Source organism: Callithrix jacchus, chromosome 3, assembly GCF_049354715.1.
Source record: "Callithrix jacchus isolate 240 chromosome 3, calJac240_pri, whole genome shotgun sequence".
In the NCBI taxonomy this organism is placed as follows: domain Eukaryota; kingdom Metazoa; phylum Chordata; class Mammalia; order Primates; family Cebidae; genus Callithrix; species Callithrix jacchus.
In genome coordinates, this window is record NC_133504.1 from 37,115,469 (window position 1) to 37,127,704 (window position 12,236).

Sequence of the window (12,236 nt, forward strand, 5' to 3'; positions counted from 1 at the left end):
ACCATTTGTCTTTTTCCTCTTCTACACCCCTGCATGGGTCAAACAGTATCAATTTCTCACACACTTTCCCCAGACTCCTCCTTGCATTACCTTGCAATCTCATTGTTTTCCCTGGTTTTTCTCCTCTATATCAACCTGACATTAAATAAACTGTTGGCTATTGAAAAGTTATTTCTAAAAGGGAATATATTATCATAATATTGTCAAACTTTTTAAAGTGATTTGTTTTTAAAGGGCAAGTTAAAAATATAATCCTGACACAACAGAATTCATCCAACATTTATTAAATGCCTTCTATGCCCTAGGCACTGGGGACACAAAGATGAATAATAGAGCCCATGCCTTTGAAAATCTCACAGCTTAGTATGGGTATGGAATGATTAATCCTAACAGGAATACAAGGGTAGACTTCCCAAAAAAATTCACAGGGTAGGAGGAAGGTGACAACAATGTGGAGGATATCCCAGACAGAGAGAACAGCCTAGGCAAAAGCATGTCCAGACCATAGAGATCAGTAACTGTAGAGTGTGCTGGAAGCAATGCAAGCTGGAAGCATTTTTAAGCTGCCCTGTATGTCTCACCAAGGAATCTGAAGTTATGTTTCGCAGCAAGAAATCAAAGAATTCCCAATCTACCAACTGACCTACATCCCTTACCCTAAGTTTATAAAAGACCATGAAGTGTTTTTGCTCTCTCAAAAGCTAATACCTCCCTCACCCCATCCCACCCCACTGTGGGAATTTCATCCACTTCTGCAAATACCTCCCCTCTTTCCTGTATCATCTTTGTACCTCTCTCAACTCGATCATTTCAATCAACACACAAACATGTTAGCATCTCTTAAAGAAACAAACCCCTCTTGACTTTACAACTCTAGCCACCACCCCATTTTCCTGCTCTTCTTCACAACAAAATTTCATGATATGGTGAAATTTTCTGTTTCACCAATTCTTCTCTCCCCATTGTCTTCTCAACCAGCTCCACCACTCCACGGACACTAGTTCTGTTAGGCCACATAGGACTCTCACATTGCTAAATCCAAAGGTTATGTCTCTCATTGAATGTCCCTGTAGCACTGGACAAAGTGACCCTTCTCAAAACACTTTTTATTTCTTAGATCATACACGAGGAGGATCTGTCTTTAGTTCAGCACCACATTCTAAGCAAACACATAAGAAAGCAATCAATAATGTTAGTAGGATGAATAAGACAGAAGTACAAGCATATCAAGAATTGCAGGTGAGCAGTTTAGGACTTAAGTCAGGATAAAAAAGCTCATTAGTACTGATAAAGCACCAACGTGAGGAATCTCTTGAGAAGACATAACTAATAACCTGGAGTAATGTTTGATTTTGGAAATCAGTTCTGCTCATTTTTACTCGTAACTTTTGAGAATCCTTTTGGTAAACAATTCTTCAAAGATGAAGGTGCTGGGACACTATCCCCTGTAGTGATTAGGTTTTACATGTTAATATCTTAAAAAGAACAATACATATACCGCTCATCCTTAATAAACTATCTACTTAACAATTACTTATGAAGAAGAATGCTTTGTAAAACTAATACAAGTATGTCAGTTTTTGACACCTGCTGCTGGATTAGGTGCAGGGTAAGTAAGTGCAGAACACTTAGGGGAACAGAGTCAAGTCCTGGAGGATGAACTGATACACATATACACACACAAGTATCTATTTATGCACATGTGTATATTTTAACTTAACTGTAGATTCAGTTATACATATATTTATATGCATAGATCAAACTGAACATTTTAAGGTTAAAACAGATGGCTCCCTCCCTAACCTAATACTTCCATTAACTGACCAACTACAGGGCCCAATCACCTGCTTCTGCAAAAATAACATGATAATGGGTAGTATAAGTTAAAGTCTGAGATAAGCAGTTCTTACACACTTAGAAGCCCTTACTAATTCTCCCATCATCTAACTTTAGGCCATTCCAAATACGAATTAAATAAAGTTTTACGGTTTTCTATTAAAGAAAATAACTTCTTTTTTTTTAAATTGAGACGGAGTCTCAGTCTGTTGCCCAGGCTGGAGTGCAGTGGCGCGAGTGCACTCAGCTCACTGCAACCTCTGCTGCCCAGGTTCAAGTGAGTCTCGTGCCTTAGCTTCCAGAGTAGCTGGGACTACAGGCTTGTGCCACCACACCTGGCTAACTTTTTTGTATGTTTAGTAGAAACGGGGTTTTGCCATGTTGGCCAGGCTGTTCTCGAACTCCTGACCTCAGGCGATCCGCCTGCCTCAGCCTCCCAAAGTGCTGGGATTATAGGTGTGAGCCACTGTGTCCAGCCAACAACTTCTAATAATGTTCTCTATATAGAAAATGGCTAAAAATCTTACGTAACATCTCATTTAATCCAATTATACAGTGGTATCTTCCCATGGTAGGAGGAAAGGATATATTATTGTAAAATTCAATGGGGACAATTTTCATGATCTGTAGTTTTTCCTTTTTTCCCTCCATTCCTTCTCCAATCACCGTGGTCCTACCATGCCTAATCTGTACTCCAGCTGTGACTTTTGCCGATACCTGAAAGTAAACCTTACGTGAATGCACAACTTTCAGAACTCTACCCCTCACTTATCTATATGCCTTTTGGATACGTTTAATGTCCAATAAAGTTACCCTTCTGTAATATAATTCACTAGTGAGTTATTTTTAAAATGCCACACTCATTAAGGCATCTCCAATAAGTCATTGCATGACTTATAACAAATATGTACTCTTTCAAGAATATGATTTTCTAATCCTATTTAGCTCTTTGTATGAAATAAGAAACACTCAAATTTGTCTTCACATGCAAGTGGCCAACAAACATATGAAAAAAATGCTCAACATCAATAATTATGAGAGAAATGCAAATCAAAGCCACAATGAGATACCATCTCACACCAGTCAGAATGGCTATTACTAAAACATCACAAAACAACAGATGCTGGTCAGGCTGTGGAGAAAAGCAAATGCTCATACACTATTGGTGGGAATGTAAATTAGTTCAGACACTGTGAAGAACAGGTTGGAGATTTCGCAAAGAAATAAAAATAGAACTACCATTTGACCCAGCCATCTCATTACTGGGTATACAACAAAAGGAAAAGAAATCATTCCACCAAAAAGAAACCTGCACTTGCACATTCATCTCAGCACTATTCACAATAGCAAATACATGGAATCAACCTTGGGGCCCATCAGTGGCGGACTGGATAAAGAAAATGTGGTTCATGTACACCATGAATACTACACAGCCATAAAAAAGAATGAACTCATGTCCTCTGCAGCAACATGGGGCTGGAGGGGGCAATACAGAAACAGAAAACCAAGTATCAAATGTTCTCGCTTTTAAGTTGGAGAGCTAAACATTAGGTACTCATGAACATAAACATGGCAACAATAAACACTGGGGACTACAAGAGTGGGGAGGAAGGAAGGGGGCAAGAATTGAAAAGCTACCTAATGGAGCTCACTATCTGGGTGACGGGTTCAATCAAACCCAAGCTTTAGCATCACACAATATACCCTGGTAATAAACCTGTACATGCACCCCCCTGAAGCTAAAATAAAAATTGAAATTAAAATAAATAATCCCTCTCAAAAATAAGTAAATAAATTTGTCTTTCGTCTCTGCCACATATAGAACCACTCATCCACTGTTGTACCCCCTTTCATTGCTAAAAAACTTGCAAGCTCTCAGAGTAGTCACTTAACTCATCATGTAGCACCAGCAAGCAGAAAGTAGGTCTGTGATTTGTAAACTCAAGTAGCTCATTGTTTGTCATGTGAATCATAATGAGAATAGTATTTAAACCTCTCCAAACTGATTAGTTAAATGTCTTGTTTCTCCATTTATTCTCATTATAGCTGCCAGCTCTAATTTAAAATGTGATTATTAAAAGTACCACAGCACAATTTTAATTTTTAAATTATGGGCATAGTTGGTATCAATGAAGAAGAAGCACTAATTGTAAATGGACACAGTCAACATGGTAAAAATACATGATATGCCCATTTCTTTCAACCTTCTGCCAATGTTACTAGAGACCTAACTTACCAACAGTCCTGGCTTTCCAACCAAGTTATACAGCTTTGTAAAGTAAAGCTCTCACTAATGCCACCATTACCAATGCTTCTGTAACTATTTCCTTCCCTAAACTACACTTGCATTCTAGATAAACTGATTTCATTCTTTTGCCCTCACTCAAGCTGTTGGTTGTGTTTGGATTATCCTCACTCGATCCTATCTCTGTGCCATCACTCATGTTCTTTATCATGGCTGCATTTTCTGTCTACTTCCCAACAATCTAAATTATAAACCCAACTCAAGAAGTATCCCCTTAAGAACCACTCTTGATCACCTTCCACATACATTAAAATACCCGTCTTTGAAATAATTTTGCATTCTGTATAGTCTTCGCCATGTCAATTTACACTGTACTACTTACCTGTTCAGAGACACCTAGGGAATTGTTTACATTTCATATGCAACGGCCTCATCATCCCAAGCAGCTACGAAGTTACATGACAGCAGAGGTAGATTACCTTGCCTATTTTGAATACTCTAGGACTTATTGTAGAGACCACATGGTAGGAGTGTGGTCAATGCAAGTTTCAATTAATGTTTGAAAAAACACTGAAACCTATAAAATAAGCAGAATAAGCCATAAATAAGCATGGAAAGGGTCCATGAAGCAAACCTCAATTTTAATGGCACTTCACTGTACAGCAGTTACTACTGCCAGTACATTTTCAGTTGTAGATACAGTATCTTAACACGCTTGTATGCCCAAATAATCAGACCCTAAAGTTCATGCATGAGAAGCCTCCACTCTCCATATGATCTTTGTCCTAATCTTTCTGATTTTCAGCCTTAATTATCATCCTCCTATTGGCAACTTGAAAGTTCCTAGACTAATGGCTACCCTGGGCTTAACTTCCCTTCAATCTTACAGTCCTTAGCTGGCCACCACATAAAAAAAAAAAAAATGAAGAGATTCCTCTACAAATGCTCTACATAAAAGATGTAGAAAGTTTTAAACTATCAGAGCAATAACAATGCTGTTTATGATTAAATACGGTACACGATTATTTCTATTAAAAGGCCCTACCTTTGGAACTTCTTTGATAAAATTGATTTTATTAAGAAAATCAAGTTAAGCATTTCAATAGCAGTGATTTTTAAGACTGTGACCAACATAAATTCAAAGAAGAGTCTCAGTATAACAATAATGGTTCATGTCTTAAATATCTAGCATAGGCCAGATGCAGTGGCTCACGCCTATAATCCCAGAACTTTGAGAAGTCAAGGTGTGAAGACTGCTTGAGGTCAGGAATTTAAGACTAGCCTGAGCAACACAGCAAGACCCCATCTTTCTCCCCCGCAAAAAAATTTTTTTTTTCAAATCAGCAGGGCATACTGGCATGTGCCTGCAGTCCCAGTCACTTGGGAGGCTGAAGAGAGAGGATGGCTTAAGTCCAGGAGGCTCTGGGCTTGAGGCCACAGTGAGCTAAGATTGCACCATTGCACTCAAGCCTAGATGACAGACTGAGACCCTGTCTCTTTAAAAACCAACCAAACAACAACAAAAAACTGGCGGTGGCTCACACCAGTGATCCCAGTATTTTGGGAGGCCAAGGTGGGAGGATTACTTGAGGTCAGAAGTTTGAGACCAGCCCGGCCAACAAGGTAAAACCTCATCTCCACTAAAAATAAAAAACTTTGCAGAATGTGGTGGTAGGCACCTGTAATACCAACTACTTGGGAGGCTGAGGCACGAGAATTGCTTGACCATGGAAGGCAGAGGTTGCAATGAGCTGAGATCGTGCCACTTCACTCCAGCCTGGACAACAGAGCAAGACTCCGTAACCCTACCCTACAAAATAAACATTGCATACTCTTTTATTTTTTCAAATAGATTTTTAAATCACTGATAAATTAGTAGAAAAAGACTCTATGAGTTAACATAAAACCTAGGTAAACTACCTCCTTCTCTAACAAATAAAGAGCTAGATACACATTTAGAAATAACAGTCTGAACCTATCTTTAATAAATTCCTAGCCTTCCAGAAGTCAGCAGCCAAACAATAATATATTGGTTCATTATTATACTGTGACTTTATTAGAAAATGTAGGCTTCATCATTCATAGAATGGGGTAATTAAACAAAATTTTAAATTCCACAATTTCTATTACAATTTTTTAAATATACCGATTTAGGGCACTTAGGGGCAACGAAGATTGTCAATGTTTTCCTTTCCATTATGTACAACAGCGTAAAGCAAAGGTACATTAGAAAACCATTTCTAAATCTGCACCTTTAGATCATTTTCATCTATTGCTTTCCAGCCCCACAGCTGCTGCAAATGATGTCTTTGAAAAAATTATGTAGGAAAAACTCCTTCTTCTTACTACCCTCTGCCTGTCAATTATTTTAATAAATCATCCTACAGTAACCAAGAGTGTAAGCAGCACCTCGTGAAGTTATATAGTACACGACCTTACAACACAGTGGCCACAACCACTTCATAGGCTTGAAAAAAAGCATCACAGTTTGCACTGTTCCTATATTCACCTATGCCAAATATTCTCTCTGATCCCACACACTCCATTTTTAAATTACCTTTGCTAGCAATCTTCTGTTGATACAAAGAAACTGAATTCATTTCAAGTAAGACTTTTAAGAAAACAATAACTATAAATTGTTCCTCGCTTCAATACAAATTGTAATTCAAATGAGAGTTTAGCTCTATCTTAAGGCAACAATATATGTAACAACATAAAATACATGGCCTTACAGGCACTATATAAATATTAATGTTTCAAAACTCGACAAATTTCTAATAGATTAAAAATAAAACTCACAAAAACAACATTCATAATCACTGAAACTGCTTGAAGTGGGGAAGAAAAATGAGCAAGCTATCACTGACAGTCACATAGGAATTCATAGGCTTACAAATCTTACCAAGAAACAATACTCATGTTTGAACAACCAAAGTAAAGGTACATACCCAAACAACTCTCATCTATCTAGAATGGTAAAAATGAAAAAAAAAATTAGAAAAACATGAAATGCTGACTTAAATGTCAACTGAGGATTTCAATAAGGCTAATTAAATCTGGAAGCCAAATGACAGGTTTTCTGCCGTATATATCATCCTTTTCACCGGATGAAATCATGTGTTGAAACAATTTCAGAGGAATTAGTTAAAAATATAAAAAATGTTATTCAAGATACTTTGGTACTTTCAAGGTGAATTACCCATCAAAACAAGCTGGCACTTTCAAGAGAATGCTCAGTTGAATTATTATACACTAATAACCAATTTCCAGGTTTACATGATAAAAAACATGGGGTGAAGATCATCTGTGAACTAGTTGTTTTATGAAACTGGACTGTCAGTAGTATCTAATCCATATGGAACCTCCGCATTTTCTATTGAGGAAGAGAAATAGATACTGAATCACTAATGTCAATCTTTACCATAATACCACTAACATCTTTCTCATTAAAACAATCTCAGTACTATTCCCAAGGCAACATCCCCAAAGGAAACAAACAACTTGGACAGTGCAAATGTCAGCAGGTGCAACATGAAGGAATAACCTATATATAGTACTAGCATTAGCTTGTCATTCAGTCTGAACCGCCATTCCCTTTTTCACCCTATTAAAGTACTAACTGGCAAGCACTTGACATGCAGCCAGAAAAAAAATAACTTATGTCATCTTTTAAAATAATCAGACATAGAGTCCAATGTTCTCAAGAAATAAGTCTGAACTGCAAGTCCTCTTTTTTCTAGGAGTTTTCTGAACATTAAATTCCCTTTCCAGAAGTTAGAACAAGCTGTTACTTAACTAGCTGATAATGGCTGGTAGTCAAAGATGACCATTACTGGTTCTTCACTGTTCTAGGGCTTCAGTCTTATGGAGTTAGTTTGTACAACAGACTCTGTATTAAGATGATGATGCAGTCACAATCAGTGATCTTTTTAAGACATAAATCTCAAATTACATTTGCTACAGCATTATTTGTAATAAAAAGTATCAAAAATGTATCCTTTAAAATTATTAACTACATTGTGGACATTCACATAACTGAATGTTAAATAGGCATTAAAAGTTATAAAGAGGAAGCACCGACCCAAGTTATGTCCACCCACCAATTTTGCGATAGAAACGTGTCAGGGAAAGCTATGCACCCCAGGGGTTGGAAAAACCACACTAGGCAAAGAACTTGCATCAAAATCAGGACCGAAATACATTAACGTGAGTGACTCAGCTCGAGAAGTCTGATTATCAGCTATCATGGAGTCTGGCAAGATGGCTTCTCCCAAGAAGAATCCATATCGAAAGATGCACAGATGATGGCACAAATCCTGAAGGATGGGGGGGATTACAGAACATGAGCCAGCAGTTATAAATCAGTTTTTGGGGTTTGCCTTCCGATATGTGAACACAATTCTAGATGATGCAAAAATTTCTTCAAGCTATGCTAAGAAAGCTACTGTTGATGCAGATGACATGCGACTGGCAATCTAGCGCTGCACTGACCAGTCTTTTACCTCTCCTCCCCCAAGAGATTCCTTATTAGATATCACAAGGCAAAGAAATCAAACCCCTTTGCCATTAATCAAGCCATATTCAGGTCCTAGATTGACACCTGATAGGTATTGCTTAACAGCTCCAAACTATAGGCTGAAATCTTTACAAAAAAAGCATCAACTTCTGCGGGAAGAGTAACAGTCCCACGGTGAAGTGTTGGTTCTGTTACTAGCAGACCAAGTACTCCCACACTAGGCACACCAACCCCACAGACCATGTCTGTTTCAACTAAAGAAAGGACTCCCATGTCCCTCGCGGGGCAAAGGTTTACAGTACAGATCCCTACACTTCACAGTCTCCATCTGTAAAAGCTTCAATTCCTGCAACATTCAGCAGTTCAGAATGTTCTGATTAATCCATCATTAATTGGGTCCAAAAACATTCTTATCACCACTAATATGGTGTCATCACAAAATACTGCCAATGAATCATCAAATGTATTGAAAAGAAAACATGAAGATGATGACAATGATAATTTGTAATCTAGCCTTGGTGCATGTAACGTGTATAGTTGGTCTTGAATGCATTGTACCGATAATAAACATGCATGCTGGATGTTTTCAAATTGTGTTTTAGAAAACTTTAATAATATTTAATGAGTAAATACCATTACCATACTTTTCAATTGAAATTAAGGTTTTTCATCAGCCTTAAAAGTTTAAGAAAAATAAAATTGTCATTCATTAATCTGAAAAAAAAAAGTTATAAAGAGTAAACCTTTTTATGAAAAGTTTTAAATATTACAAGGCAACACATATATTCTTTAACTGGAATAAGCAACACATTAAATAATATTTAAAACATGATCTTAAATACATGCAAATAAGTCTAGAGAAAAAATACATTAAAGATTATCTTGGATGAGAGGATTTTAGCTGATATTTTTTCTTCTCTTTATTTTTGAAAATGTATGTAGTAATTATTACTTTTTACATTAAATTATATGTAATTTTAAAAATATGCCAATGTTTAAATACTGTTTGCCAGCACCTTCTTTTTTTTAATTGCATTTTAGGTTTTGGGGTACACGTAAAGAACATGCAAGATTGTTGCATAGGTACACATGTGGCAGTGTGATTTGCTGCCTTCCTCCCCTTCACCTATATCTGGCATTTCTCCCCATGCTATCTCTCCCCAGCTCCCCACCCCCTGCTGTCCCTCCCATTTCCCCCCAACAGACCCCAGTGTGTAGTTCTCCCCTCCCTGTGTCCATGTGTTCTCATTGTTCAACACCCGCCTATGAGTGAGAACATGCCAGCACCTTCTTTTAAGTTCTGAAATAGAATCAGACAGAACCTCCAAAAAGGGACCAAAAAGTAGGTCCTGAGTCTGAAGGAGTAGAAGAGTATTACAATTCCAATGGAGACATTCCTGCAGGAAACAGAATTCCTAGAATTATTGAAGCTGGTCACTCCAGGCTTTCTAGGCAGATTTCCAGGAGGTAAAACCACGCTCCATCCTGTATTACCAGAGTTTCCTCACTCATAAAATACAGGTAATATCTGTACCTACTTCAAGGAGAGTTATGAAATTAAATTATTTAATATAGACAAAGCATTTAAAATGGTACCTGGTAAATGGGAAATACTGTAAAGGCTTAGTTATTTTGTCATCATTCTTTTATTACTATTATTTTTACCACTACAATTATCACCATCTCTATTACTACTATCACCACCAGCAATGCTAGCCTCATTTCTAAGACTACTGCTACTACAGGAACAAACAGGCAATAGAGCTTCCCTCCCTCATGGGACCATTTTCCAATGAGAATATGTTTGCCAATTTAATCTCAAAGAAGTAGAAGGGCAAAGAGGCATGAGAATCACACCCGAGATTATTTTTAATTGGATGCAACGTGCCTCTGGCACTCCTTCACCAGCATTCTTGCCACCAAAGGCCCACCCTACTTGCGTCAGCTACCACACCCAGGCTGATCTTTCTCTACAGTGTAAAATTACCTCTGCTTGTTTCAGACCCTGACCTTTTATAAAAATATGTTCACATCTTAAAAATAGATTCCTAATATGACCCTGACTCATTCAGAATATTTATCAACAGGACATTTGAATATTTTTATAGAAGCGTTAAGTAGCAGAAAGTAGCAATCCATATACTTTGATAAACTTAGTCAATTCAAATAAAATATTTTTTTAGTAATTCAAAATAAAAATACTTAAAAATTTAAAACCTTTAGTGAAAATACTTACCTGTGAAAAGTACACAGAAACATAACTACTGAAACTCAGTGGCTGATATCCCTGGGGAACCTGAACCTAGGCAATTATGTATGTAGCAGATGAGCTCTAACCCTTTCTGGCCACAACTGGTTGGAACAGAGGAATACATCCACCCCAACTCAGGCCAGTCAGACTGTATCCTGAAGAATCTAAAAACAATACCAGCACTGCAGTCAAACAATGTAAACATCAGGGACATAGGCCATAACTGAGTCTTCAGCACATACAAGCCAAAGACACAGGGAGGAAGAAATTAACAGCCTTACAGAGCAGGAAGCCAATCCACAGACAAATGCAAAAATGAAAGACCATATGGTCTTGAGAAGCAAAAAAAGTCAATGAAAGTCCCTGGCTTTCCATTTCTAGTCCCATGTGGTCTTAAGGAACTTTCTTTGCTTCTCTTCAAATGTTTATGAGACTGCCTACTGTACTCAAGTTAGTCCCACTTTATCTAAGATATCTTGAGCTTAGATTTTATTCCCTAGGAACAAACGTGCCCTCACCATAGCTGACCTGATCATGTGACAAATGCACATGTCATCAGCATGCTTTCTGTTCTTGCCCTTGGTTAAATAGATTAAAACAGTGTATATAAAACAAAGTCATTTCATAAAGATTCATGCATCAACACCCCAAAGCACTGTCTTGCTTTGTATCCACAGAAGAAGATATAGGAAGAGAAATAAATTTTAGAAAAGAATCAATTCTGCAAAAGAATTTTAAGTCTCATGGATAATTTATTACAGAATGTCTCTACAATACCTGCTTCTTGGAAGAAACATGGATTCCTTGATGAACACGGAACCAGAAAGAAGGATATACCAGCAGGTCCCAATATCATCAGGACTGGAAAAAAAAGGTAATAGAATCAGATTGTTACCTATAACAACAACATAAAAAATTAAAACATATAGCACAAAGTGCAGCACCTGCATTTTAAAATAATAAAGAACAATAGCATAAAACATATTTATAAAAATATAATTATTCAACTACTGGAATCATTTTTCAAATTATTTTCTATCCCTGAAATACGCAAAAGATATTTATCAATATTTTTAAATGTTTTATGTGTTCCTTAGACCTGCAGTACCTATCATTCTAAGTTTTATCTTTTACCTTTTTTGAACATGAAATACTTTCACTTACTTCATATAATGAAAAACTACCAAAGAGCTATCAGTGAAACTTACTATTCCTAACCATGTTCCCTGTCTAGCAAGTTCTCACATTTCTCCACTATTTCTTCAGTATTCTTTTAGAACTTCTTTATGCATATGCACACAGTAACAAACATATATTCTTATCCCTTATCTTATCACAAAGGAAAGAATTGTGTAGAGTACGCTCTCTCTCTCTCTCTTTTTTTTTAA

The 12,236-nt window shown here is 37.1% G+C and overlaps 1 protein-coding gene and 1 pseudogene across 17 annotated transcripts in view; one reads left to right on the plus strand and one right to left on the minus strand.

The window, feature by feature from the left end:
* RAPGEF2 (Rap guanine nucleotide exchange factor 2) overlaps positions 1-12,236 on the minus strand; it is a 271,926-nt gene that overhangs the window by 145,992 nt on the left and 113,698 nt on the right. For all 17 annotated transcript variants that reach the window (XM_054252841.2, XM_008992529.5, XM_008992535.5 and 14 more), the window contains one exon: positions 11,626-11,709. In XM_054252841.2, the coding sequence (XP_054108816.1) occupies positions 11,626-11,709 (84 nt within the window). The remainder of the gene's footprint in view (positions 1-11,625; positions 11,710-12,236) is intronic.
* Positions 8,327-9,129, plus strand: LOC108590787 (transcription initiation factor TFIID subunit 9-like; annotated as a pseudogene).